The following is a 13,046-nucleotide window of genomic DNA, read 5'->3' as shown; positions in this document are numbered from 1 at the left end:
AGTCTGCATGTCCTCCCCGCGGTTGGGTAGTGTTCGAAAGACATGCGTGCGTAAATGGGCGTGCCTTCGTTGAAGGTTGGGCGTCGAGCTAGCATCTCGGCATTTCGTAAAAATCTGCTGCCAATCATTATCGGACCGGAGTTCCGCTGTGGCGACCCTTTACCGGAAAAAGCCAGAAGACAAACAACAACAGCCTGTAGCTAATTGAACTATCAACTATTTTGGTCTCTGTCCAGTTTGATTCTCCTTTTATATACCAATGCTGCTCTGATGGCTGCATTCTTAATGACTAATTACTACACCAACTGTACACAATCCTGGTCTTTTGAAGTGACCATTAATGTTTGAATAGAAGCATTGTATTTATGGTTTATGTTGCTTGGGTTTATAGAAGCAGTACTTGTGTTGCTTAAGGGTGGTTGTTTAATTGAATACTGAGTAAAACAAGTATTGGAAGACATCTGCTGTACCAGTAGAGCAGGTACATTTCTTAGATGAAATAAAAAGTTATTGTTGGTCTGTGAAAGTTATGTTGAAAATTGTTACTTTGTCCTCTGAAATGTATGCATTTGCATACAGAATGTGGGTTGTAAAAAGCTTTTGACACTTTGTGAAGACTTCTTTGTGAATTCAGTATTACCAATTTATCACTCACTCCTTTGTGTTACAGCAATTATTACAGAAGTATTCCAGGGCTCTATGAAGATATTCTCCAAGAAACTGCCACATCCAGACTTGGTAAGTTGCATTTTCTTTCTTAAAATGGTGTTGATTTGCGGCACACTAAGCAAATGTATGTAAAGGAGTTTAAATATCTGATGTTAAGTTGTCAATCTCGCCTTCATTCTTGCTTGATGGGTTCGGAGCCGATCCTCGGCTCCGACTCGGCACTTGCTAAGCTCGAGAGTCACTTTTACCAGCTCGAGGCAGCCCCATATCCCATGATGCAAGGCGGTAAGTACCCAGATCTCGTTTGCCGCTTCGCTGATGAGGTCCTCCTTTTACCAGCTCCTGGTAGGTGATTTATACATTACTGTTTTTGCCCCTTTTTCTCTTAAACCTTAATTTTATTAGTTTTAGACTAGTTTTAGTCCCATTCTGACTAGAATTTCCCTATCTCCTTAAAACTTTTAGTCAGACCTTCTCCCATCCCATTCCCCCCCCCCCCCCCTTGTTAGGGTGTGTGTGTGTGTGTATATGAGAGATTAGTTTTTTCCTTTTGGGATAATAATAATTTCTTGGACAGGTGTTGTGTGTGTGTGTTTTTTACACCATGTCTAAGGAAAGGGTCTCAGGCTTTAAGAAGTGTGACTCGTGCTGTCAGAAGATGTCTCTGACAGACGGTCACACTTCTTGCCTGTACTGCCTGGGGCCTCTCCACCTGCAGGACTCCTGTGCTATATGTCATTCTTTTAGCCAGAGAGTCCTGCAGGAGAGAAGAAATAAATTGATTTTGAGGGGCCTTCTTAAACCGGAGGGCTCTCCGGCTAAGTCGGCCCCGACTAAGACTTCTAAGTCTTCCAAGGCCCAGACTTCTGTTTCTAAGCCTGCGGCCTCGGTTCCGACTCTTTCAGAGTTGAGATCGGCTCCGGCTGGAGCCGATCCTAGTTTACACAAATCCTCGGCACCGATGGCTATCGGTGCCGATACTGGTTCGGTCACATCGGTGTCGGCTCCGACTGGCTCCGACCACCATGTGGCCCAGGCTTCGGTGTCGGCGCCGACCGGCACCGACACCATTACTTTTGTGTCTGTTTCGGCTCTGGTTGGAGCCGATACATCGAGACCTTCCGTCGGCGCCGAAAATTTGTCGGCTCCGACAGCATCAATGGTTTCGTCGGCTCCGATGGTTCCTTCGAGGAAGAGGTCCAGGTCCCCTTCCTTGGAACCGATACTTTCGGCTCCGGCCTCTCCTCTCCTCTCGGAACGGAGCCATCGGAGCCGATCATCCAGGTCATCCAGGCTTTCTGACCATGATTTAGAGAGGGTGGTCAGTAGATTATTAAAATCACAGGCACTGGCCCAGATGCTACATAGTCCGTCTCAACAGACAACTATTAGTCCACACCCCCTTGCAGTTCCTCCTTCGACTCTACCTCAGAGTTTGGAGCTGGAGTCTTCGGGAATGGTTTCTGCTATGGCTGAGGGACAGATACCACCCTTCTGCTCCTCAGCCTCTACTCTTATCTCCTCTTGAGACCTTCCTTAGAGGGATTCGTGGTCGGGCTTCCCTGGTCTCCTCCGAGGGGGTGAGTGGCATCGGACCCTTGTCCGACCCCGCTCTTCCCCTTGGAGCCTCGGCCTTGGTGAGCTCTGCTCCGACATCGGCCTCGGAGCCTTCCCTTTCGGTGGGCCCTGGAGTTCCTGGTTCTTCGGAACGGGTTCTCTCGGACCTCCCTGGGAGGGAGCCTTCGAGGTGATGAAGAGTGTGCTAGCCACTGGACTCAGCCAGCAGTCTGTTCCCTTAGCTCCTCCCTCTATGGTGCCTGTCGATATCTCTGCCATCTCTCTTGCTCCCGGACCCAGAGATCCTCCGCCTCAGGTTTCCCACTGGGAAGAACCCCTCTTCCGAGGATTCTCCTGATCAGTCAGGGATCCTCCGCAAGAGGACCTGTAAGAGGAAACACGTAGACTCCCCCGAGTCTATCACTTCAGATACCGACTTAGATGAGTCGGAGGGATCCCCAAGATCCCCCTCTGAGGATGTCTCCTTTTCAGACATCCTAGAACTCCTTAAACAGAGGGGAAACTGGCCCTCCAATAATCCCTCTGAGGATGAGTCGGTATACCTGGAGGCGTTTGGATCTCGGCCCTCCACCTCCTGGGTGTCTCCGCCTTTCGACCCCTTATGCAGGTCATCACTCGAAAGGCTTGGGCTGCTCCTGACTCTGTAGAGCCAGTTCCTAGGAGGCCTTCTAAATTTATTACTGCCCCTTTGGACAAGCAATTTCTCACGAAAGGTGTCCCTGCTGATGCCATGGTGGTGGCGGCTTCCACTAAGAAGGAACTTGCAGATCCTTCCGTACCTGTCCATCCTCCTAATAAGGACTCTAGGACCATGGATAGGTATGGTAAGCGGATGTTCTCTTCAGCGACCTTTGCTATGCACTCGCTGAACTACTTATGTCACTTCACCAGACTCCAAAGGGATATCCTTAAGGAGCTAGGTGAAGTAGTACAGGATCCCACAGCTGCAGGGGCTCAAGAAAAAATTGCTTCGCAGCTAGGAACCTTTAATTCTATTGTTAACTCCTCCATGCGACTGATATCATATGCAGCTGATGGAGTGAGTAGGGCCGCAGGTACAGGTGTGGCTCTTAGACGCCAAGCCTGGATGCGGCTCTGTAATTTTGCCGATCCCTTTAAGGCGTCCTTCACAAACTCTCCCTTTGATGGGTCAGCTTTGTTTGGTCCTCAAGTGAAGGAATCCTTGACCAGGTGTGAGCAGGACGGCAAGACTCTTTCTGCCGTAGGGGTCCGTTTTTCCACCCCTTCTAGACCTTACCCTAAAGGACAGAAGGGTGGCAAAATGTGGTTCCGCAAATCCCAAGGAGTCACGCCGGATTCACGTGGTCAATTTACCCCTAGAGGCAGAGGGGGTAACAATAACAGACGCTCTAGAGGCAGAGGGGTCCACAAAACCAGGGAAGCAGAGAGCCTCTCTCTGACAAGCCCTTTCAGCATCCCTGAGATGTTGCCCGACTGTCCATCCTTGGAGGCAGTCGGGGGAAGACTATCGCTGTACCCAGAAGCCTGGCTTTCCCTAACTCAAGACAGATGGGTACAGTCGATCATATCCGAGGGTTACAAAATTCCTTTCGAGGAAACTCCCCTTTCTCACTCAAATTCCCTTCAAGATGTTCCACCCAGTCTAAGGGATATTGCAGAGTTAGAAGTTTTAAAACTTCTGCAAAAAAGAGATATTCAACCAGTTACAACAGATCATTCAGAGCCCGGAATCTACTCAAGATTCTTTTTGGTCCCCAAAAAGACGGGAGACTGGAGACCAATATTGGATCTCAGCAGACTCAACAAGTCTGTGAGAAAGACAAGATTCCGAATGGTCACACTTCAGTCAATTCTGCCCTTCTTACAGAAGGACAACTGGATGTGCTCAATAGATCTTCAGGATGCGTACTATCACATAAAAATTCACAGACGCTCCAGAAGGATTCTCCGCTTTCGGCTGGGGTCCAGTCATTTCCAATTCAGAGCCCTGCCCTTTGGTCTCACTACAGCCCCCAGAGTGTTCACCAAATGTATGGCAGTGGTCACGGCTCACCTGAGACATCAAGGATTCCAGGTGTTTCCGTATCTTGATGACTGGCTCCTTTCAGCCACCACCAGGCATCAGCTTCTTCAAGCCAGGGATTATACAATAAATCTTTGCTCTCAATTGGGCATCTCGATCAACTCCGCAAAATCCTCCTTATTGCCCTGCCAGTCTATTACTTTCATAGGCGCAAACTTAAACACTGTTCGGATGTCAGCTACCCTTACAGATCAAAGAATCTCAGACATTCAAAGTCACGTCAGGATCATTCTAGCCAGCAAGAAAGTACAGGCCAGAATGGTTCTAAAGGTGTTGGGCCTCATGGCTGCGGCCATTACCCTTCTTCCCCTGGCTTGCTTCTATATGCGCCTTCTTCAGTGGATGTTGTTCACTCAGTGGTCTTACCAACAACTTCCAATGTGTCACCAAATACTGGTGACACAGATTTGCAAGAATCATCTTGCTTGGTGGATCACTTCTCCCCAAATTCACCAAGGCAGACCCTTTGTACCCCCATCCCCGGTAGCCACTGTCACCACGGATGCCTCCCTGATCGGGTGGGGGGGCATTATCAGGGCAGGATGGTTCATGGGACGTGGCAAACTTTCGAATACCACCTGCACATAAATGTCCTAGAGATGAGAGCAGTGCTTTTAACGTTGCAAGCCCTCAACGACTTTCTTCCCTTGGGGACAATTGCAGTCCACACAGACAACATGTCTGTAGTTTGGTATATCAACAAACAGGGCGGAACCAAGTCCTACCCCTTGTGTCGAGAAGCGCTCAGACTTTGGCAATGGGCGATCTCCTCTCATCGGTTTCTGGTAGCAACGCACATCCCTGGGAAAACCAACATTTTAGCGGACAGATTGAGCAGAGCTATTCTCATGCCTCACGAGTGGTCTCTCAAACAATCTATAGTGGAAGAGATTTTTCTGGAATGGGGTCGCCCATGTTGCGATCTTTTTGCTACTCCCCAAAACAGCAAATGCCCAGACTTTTCTCTCTCTTCCCACTGCCAGGCCATCCCCCCAGAGACGCTCTGACCCAGGATTGGCCCCAGGGACTTCTTTATGCTTTTCCTCCCTTTCCTCTGATCCCTCAAGTTATCCAGAAAGCAACCGTTTTGAGAGCCAAATTGATTCTCATTGCTCCTTATTGGCCTCGACAAATTTGGTTTCCGTTCCTCCATCATCACCTTTTGGTGCAGCCGTGGCATCTGGACCCAGTGCCAGATCTTCTGATTCACCAATCCGGTCAGCTGCACCGGTCTATCCCTTCTCTCAACCTCACAGCATGGTTGCTCCACTTTCTTCCTTAGCCAGGCTTCCTATGATCTCTAACCCTGTTAGAGACATCATAGTAGCTTCCTTAAAATCCTCTACTAGGAGGATTTATACTAGCAAATGGAAACGTTTTTCTTATTGGGCTAAAGCCAAGAATATTGATCCCTTCACTGCTCCAGTTCAAGCAGTTTTGGATTTCTTAGCGGAGATTTTTCACGCGGGCTCCTCTTCTTCCACAGTCAAAGTTCAGTTGGCTGCTATCTCGAACTTTCATGTCGGGTTCGCAGATCACAACATTATGTCCCACAGGCTTTGTAGAGCCTTCTTGAAAGGAATTTTCCTCCTGAAGCCTCCAGTCAGGAGTCCTCCTCCTCAATGGGACCTAAATTTAGTGCTGACATCCTTGATTCTTCCTCCCTTCGAGCCAGTTGTTTCTTGTTCTCTGAAATTTCTTTCATGGAAAACTTTATTTCTGGTTGCTATTACATCGGCTAGGAGGGTGCCTGAACTTCATGCTCTATCTGTTCGCCCTATTTGGTCTTCCACAAAGACAGAGTATCATTGAGAACTAATCCGACCTTTTTGCCTAAGGTCGCCTCAAAGACTAATTTGAATCAAGCTATTGATCTCCCTGTATTTTTCCAAACTATTCAAACAGATCGAACAAAATTACATTATCTTGATGTCCATCGCCAACTGAGATATTATTTGGACAGAACAAAACAATTCAGGAAATCCGATCAACTCTTTGTTTCCTATGCTGATAACAAGAAAGGCCTTCCTGTCTCAAAAGTGACCTTGTCTAGATGGCTTTCTTCTGTCATATCTGAAATTTATCAGCTCAGGGGAAAACAGCTATGCTCGAAACCTAAAGCACATTCAACCAGAAGCTTAGCTAATTCCACAGCCTTTCAAGCTAGACTTCCATTAGACACTATTTGTGCAGCAGCCACTTGGGCCACTCCTCATACATTTGTTTCCCATTACAAATTGGATTTGGCCTCCAGGGTCAGAGCCAGTTTTGGCTCTACAGTTCTCAAGAGTCTGTTCCATTGAGCCACCCAGGATAGAGGTGCTAGGGACGCGGTCCCATCAAGCAAGAATGAAGGCGAGATTGACAACTTAACATTGAGAAGTTATGTACCTACCATAACGTTCCATGTTAGTTGTCTTCTCTCGCCTTCTTTCTTGCGACCCTCCCTCCTTCCCCCAGGCCTGGACAGACCTTTCTACAAGGAATTATACTTCTGAAGACCATACAGAGCTGGTCCTTCTACCATCCTTCAGTTTTTTTTCTCTCCTTCTTTCTTCCTTTGGGAAGTTACTATGCTAGGTGCTATTGCCCTTTTGTCATCAGACGAGATCTGGGTACTTACCGCCTTGCATCATGGGATATGGGGCTGCCTCAAGCTGGTAAAAGTGACTCTCAAGCTTAGCAAGTGCCGAGTTGGAGCCGAGGATCGGCTCCGAACCCATCAAGCAAGAAAGAAGGCGAGAGAAGACAACTAACATGGAACGTTATGGTAGGTACATAACTTCTCATTTTCTGTTTCCTGTTCATTTGTTTTTGTTTTGTAGTTAGATCATTGAATCGGAGTCTGTACTTCAGTGTGACTTTACATCTTCCAGTGTTCTGTCATTGGTAGAATGATCGCCTATTTTGAAGGGGAACCTAGAGTTTTGTTGAGTCCAGTTTCACTGAATCCACTGTTTAAAAAAAATAAAAAATAAAAACAGAATGTCAGGAGTGTTTTCTTTGACTTGGGCTTTCTTTGTTTTTCTAGCAAACAAATAATAGATAGCTTAAGAATGGCTAAAATTCCAAGCCACAGAAAGAAAATAACCAAAGCACTGCAACACACACAGCTGAAGGAATACCATAAGATAATAAGAAGACAACTTTTGTAAATATAAAAATATAAAGACATGCTTTTGCATTATTGTGCTTCCACAGGTATTTTAAAAATTCATCCATTACTGAGCAGCTCTTCTTATATCATATAATCACATATCACATGACCAAAACGATGTACGTTTATCATATAAAAACACAAATGCAGTATTTGGTGTTTAATTCTGTTTTTCGATGTTTCAGAGCATCGATCATCTGCGCTCAATCTTCTGATCAACATTTTGAAACTTCAGTCATATAAATTAGAGCTTCTTTTGTATATATAGATTTTATTTTCAGTGCTTGTGTTTAGTAGATGGCTACTGGATATTTGTTGGTGTTTTTAACTGTAAATTCAGTTCATGTTGCAGTTTGTTACAACAAATTGCTGCAGATGGGACATGGGCATGGAGTTTAGACTGTCCATTGCTTGTCCTTTCCCACTGTTTTGTGACCAGTAAATAAATTGGTGGTGTGGCAGGGTACTGTAGGACTTTCCTCCCTGTAAACACAGTTTTACATTTTTTTGTTTGCGCTATTTGTTTTTTTTTTTTAAGTTTGTGTGTGCATTTAGTCTATTTCTTCTTTAGAAGTATCACTAAATGCATTGTGTAAACTTGTTATTAATATGTGGTTATTGGCATTTGCCTGATTTTCTTGTGGGGATGTAGAACTTTTGGCCGAGTCCTGCGTTCTCCACAAACATTACTACATCGTTTTCCAATTGTTTGCCACAAGTTGTTGTGGATACTATAAACTTTGGAGTATAGTACGCTGTTTTGTGATTTCTTACAGCATCGCTTTATTTATTTTTTGTTAACCAGATTAGTTTCACTGAAGGGAAACTAGGGTGGAAAATCTCCGCAAAAACAAATATAAGAACCGTTTCAGAGAAGTCTTTATTTTCATTTAACTACGCTAGAACATTGATCCCAATGGACCATTCTGAGGCCCACCCCAGGAGAGACAGCAATAAACTGAAGATAAAGCTGACAGTTTCAAATAGATGTATGCATAACAATGAATAGTGAGACATTTTACAAGAAAGAAATCAAAACTTTAAAAATGAAGCTGTAAGTAAAAGAACAACTATAACTGAAGAAACCACTATCAACAGCCAAACAGTAAGGAAACTCGCATAACTCTTGCAGAGTATGCTGCAGTTTGGTTTGCTATATACAATAAGGTGTATGGGGGAGAGCATGTAGAAGGGGGGAAATGTTAATGATGCTTGGAAGGAGGGAGTGGTGGAGACTTTGGTAGAGTAATGGAGAGGTTAGGAAGAGGAATGAATTTAGGTTATGCTGTATTATGTAACACTTACAGAAGTCTTCATCAGTTAAATATTTTTAAGTTGGCTGTGGAAGGCTTGATAGGAGAGGAATGAACATTTCTGTATTGGGAGGGATTCCCAAGTTTGAGGAGCTAGTATTGAGGAACTATGGTCATTACTGTGATGTCTGTTTCTAGGGTAAGTAAGGGGGGGTCATGGAATTGTGAGTTGTAGGTGATATCTTTAGTCTGCTGCCAAAAAGGGAAGGTATGTAGGTTTAAGAGTCTGTATGTGAAAGAGGCTAGGGGTAGGGTGCACCTTAGTTTAAGTGGAAGCCATTTTCCCTTTTGAAGGTAATTTTAATGATGTCTTCCAGAGACTAGGGAGATGAACTTATAGATACAATTAACTGAATTTGGAGAGATCTCATATTTTTCGTTTGGCTGGCTGCAGGTCTCTTAAAACTTACTTTTTGATACTGCTTATGAAGATGTGGGATGGGTTGTGATGACTGTTTTTTTGTCAATTAAATGTTTTCGTGTAATTTTATTATTTTACTATTGTTATACATTATTGTTTTATTTATAGGACACCTAAATTAAAGTTGAAGTTTCTTTAAAGCATTGGCTGTGATTTGGAGGCCACATTTCTAGTTGTGTTATCAGAATTCCTTTGCCTATGGCTGTTCTTGTAGCAGGGCAGAGGAATTGGGAAGTCTTTTTGCACCAGAAAAGTAGGAAATTCACTTTTGATTTGGTTGTAGTTATGATGTTAAAAGTTTAGATATTGGTCATGCCAGATTTTGAGGTATTTAAAGTGAATGGTTTCTAAAGGTACTTGTTTGCTAAGTTGAAGAGACCATTGACTGGGGTCAATGGCATAAATAATCAGAGGTCTTGTCTTGTTGGTATTGAGTACCCATTTATTTTTGAGTAGTCAGCAAGGAGGAATTTGAGCTGTGGGAGGTTCAAGGACAGCTGATTAATAAACAGGGAGAAAGTGTGAAGGAATAACATTGATCTTTATGATACTCCTTTAGTTAGGGATGATGAAGGAGAAGAGGAAGATCCAGTTTGGATTTTAGTTCCTGAACCATGGAAGATGATTGTGGCTGATTCCACCTGAAGTAAAGGTGTCTAATAGACAGTAATGGTTCACCATGTCAAAGGCTTTTGTTAGGATGATAAATCTGTTAAAGTCCCTTGTCCATGTTCATGATGATATCTGTGAGGGTATGTAGGACTGTCCTGTATTGTGGCCAGCCCAGAAGCCATGCTAATGTGGGGAGACCGCTCTCTATTTTTAGGGATGCTGTGTAAGTTGGGTGAAGACTATTTTTTTTTAGAGATTTTACCTAGGGTGAGTAGTATTGAAATTGGCCTAAATTAATTTGTTTTGTCAGGTTTAGGTTGCTTAGATGTGGGTTTTACTATTGCTTCACTAGTGGCTTTCTATCTTTAGATTGTGACCTATTACTTCGATTTGTAGTTGATCATACAGAAAGAGCCAAACATGTATATTGGCAATTCTCCGAAATATCAGCAAGATGAAAATATAAATAAAAGGTGTAATACATAGGAGAGCATCCTGCAGAGTGAGCAGCACAGGTAAGGATAAAGTATATAACTACAGCAATAATTTGGCAGCTGCTTGTTAGCTAAGTGGCCAGCACTGCGTATGAAAGGCAGTTTTTTAGGACTTTTGCCATGCCATCCCATCCCATCCAGTATAATGATTGCTGTTTATTTAGTTCATTATGTATTGTATTTCATTGATCAAAAGTTGATCATACAGACGTTCACAAAGTAATGTGCTTCAATCTAAAGTTAGGAATCCCTTAACTAGTAGGAAGTATCAGTTAAGTCCCTGTAAGACGTGAAGTTAAATAATAGAGGAATGTTTATAAGACTGACACTCAGTGGATCCCAGGTGTCCTAAGAAGTATAGCACAAGGTTGAGAATGCTAATCCACCAAAGCATTACATTTGCATTGCTGTAGCAGACATTGGGTTTGGCCAGAAACGTGCACATGCTGAGTAGACTTGCATTGTGGAAGCTCTGTGCTTCCACAGGGAAATGAGATAGTAGGGAAATATGAAAAATCAGCTGCCTGGATAGTGCTGTTTGCAATGCCAGATGCAACTGGTATCTTAGGGAAAACTGATGATTGGCAGCCAACAGGAAGAAAAAGCATCCCCACCAAAAAATTCTGAAGCAATCTACTGGGATATCACTGCGAAAGTGTATATGCTGTTTTTTTTTATAGCCATCTTACAAATTATTATTAATTTATTTGCATTTGTTAACTGGGACAGAGCACCAATCCACATGAACCATTTTTTAGACACTGCTCAGGAGCACTGTCTTGTTAAATGACTTGCTAAGAGTCGCACAGTAAGCAGATGACAATTGAGGGAATCATCTTAAGTGGCAAATGCATTCCTTTTGATAACTGGGCCCTTGATTTGTGACAGAGTTGTCAGGGCAATAAGGCATAGGTGATATCTTGTACAACATTTGTGCTCCTGTACGTGTTTGAAATATTTGACTGATGATACACCTCTTTGCTTTGATATTGTAGTGATTTGCCTGAAACTCTTTTATTGCTTGTTACTCTTTGTCCTAGCCAGCAGAAGAGAAGGAGCAGTTACTACAAAACGAAGAGTACAGAGAGACCATGTCAGAATCCACCTTCATGTATTTGACACTGGATTTGCCCACAGCTCCACTGTACAAGGATGAGAAGGAGCAACTTATTATCCCTCAAGTTCCCCTCTTTAATATCCTGGCCAAGTTTAATGGCATTACAGAAAAGGTAACAAAAAATGGTGTTAAACTCAGTGCAGGTTTAACATGGATTGAAATTAGCATGTAATTATTCTTTAATGATTAGGCATTGTTTTTTTAGAACTTTTATTAGGAAATGTATAATTTAAGTTGAAAATTAACAGTTTGTACTTCCATATATGTACTTAATTTACTCCCAAATGCATTACAGGTAAATGTATTTTGGGAAGAAATGCTCTGCTTAATCAGCTTATGGATACTCTTCTTGACTACTGACGAGTAGTTTTTGGTGTTTGTGGATGAGAGACATATTTTTAAGATCAAATAATTAAATTTTACTCTTATAGAACTGATAAGACGATAATTGTCATATTTTCATGATTACAGGTATTGGAGAAAAAATTTACTTTGGGTCCAATGCACAGTTCCATTTTCACTAATAATGCTTCTTTTCTCAAATATTTTTAAAGCAGTGTCTTCAAAACTAGTAACAAACTCCGTTCATTAACAGGTATCTAGGTGAATAAAGTTACTGTAGCTTAAAATTGTGTTCTTTTTGCGTTCTTCACTTTGTATACCTCATCATTGACTACACTGATCCTTTGCACAGGCATATATTCACTCTTATTGGGTCATGTTCTGAAAAACATTTCTGTCAAAGATACGGTTGCTGTTTGTACTGCAAATACTGCTAAGTGTGGCAGATATTCAGTGTAAGCCTGTGTAATTTGGGTTACAGCTCTTTTTAATGGAGAGTGGTTCTTCAGTTAGAAGTTTTCTAAGCAGTAGTTAGAACAGTTAGCCTGCCTTTCATTGCTTGGCAGAGTGCATTAGTTTAGCTTTCACAATGCACAAGGTAGTTCTAGAACTGACTGGAGTAAGTTGTTTAGTCTATTGCAGAACTCCTGTCTGGCAGACCTGAAAATAAATAATGTTGACAATGATTTTATTGGCAGTGGATGAGCAACCTGTACCTTTATAAGCTTTTAATTTTTATTAATTGGGATAGTTTTCTGAGGATACCCCATTGTTGTTGAGGTATAGGGAGAAAAGCTCCTTTTACGTACAATACGGTTTGTTTGGGCAAGAAGAATGTTGCATACAGTCACAAGTGCTTAACTATTGTAAACAGCATACTATCAAGTCATAAAGCAACATTGCAGAACATTATATTGTCAGCAGCAATATGTACAGAGTAGCACTTTATGCAGTACAAGGGCACCAACACTATGTAATACATTGAGAATTCTTTGGCTGGACCCCGTAAATGAAGGACTCTGGTCCATTGCAAAGTGTAGTGGATGATGACCAAGTCATTTATATACTTGACCCCAGCTGAGATATGGTTCTTTTTTTTTTTCCTTTGGGGGCACAGTGCGTGTGGAGCCAGGTCTCTCTCTCTGCCATTCTGTCTCTGTCTTTCTCACCCAGCTGAGATATGGCTCTTTTTTTTTTCTTTTGGGGCACAGAGAGTGTGGAGCCAGGTATCTCTTTCTCTCTGCCATTCTGTCTGTGTTGTCTTTCTCACTCTGCCTC

The 13,046-nt window shown here is 43.0% G+C and overlaps 1 protein-coding gene across 2 annotated transcripts in view; it reads left to right on the top strand.

The window, feature by feature from the left end:
- USP39 (ubiquitin specific peptidase 39) overlaps positions 1–13,046 on the top strand; it is an 882,613-nt gene that overhangs the window by 450,431 nt on the left and 419,136 nt on the right. For both annotated transcript variants that reach the window (XM_044084285.1, XR_006366329.1), the window contains exons 8-9: positions 671–738; positions 11,350–11,538. In XM_044084285.1, coding sequence (XP_043940220.1) covers positions 671–738; positions 11,350–11,538 — 257 coding nt within the window. The remainder of the gene's footprint in view (positions 1–670; positions 739–11,349; positions 11,539–13,046) is intronic.

The sequence above is a fragment of the Protopterus annectens genome, chromosome 9.part0 (assembly GCF_019279795.1).
Source record: "Protopterus annectens isolate FY-2018-M chromosome 9.part0, PAN1.0, whole genome shotgun sequence".
Classification (NCBI taxonomy): domain Eukaryota; kingdom Metazoa; phylum Chordata; order Ceratodontiformes; family Protopteridae; genus Protopterus; species Protopterus annectens.
The sequence above is the reverse complement of the archived record's forward strand: the minus strand, read 5'-3'. Positions and strand labels throughout refer to the sequence as shown.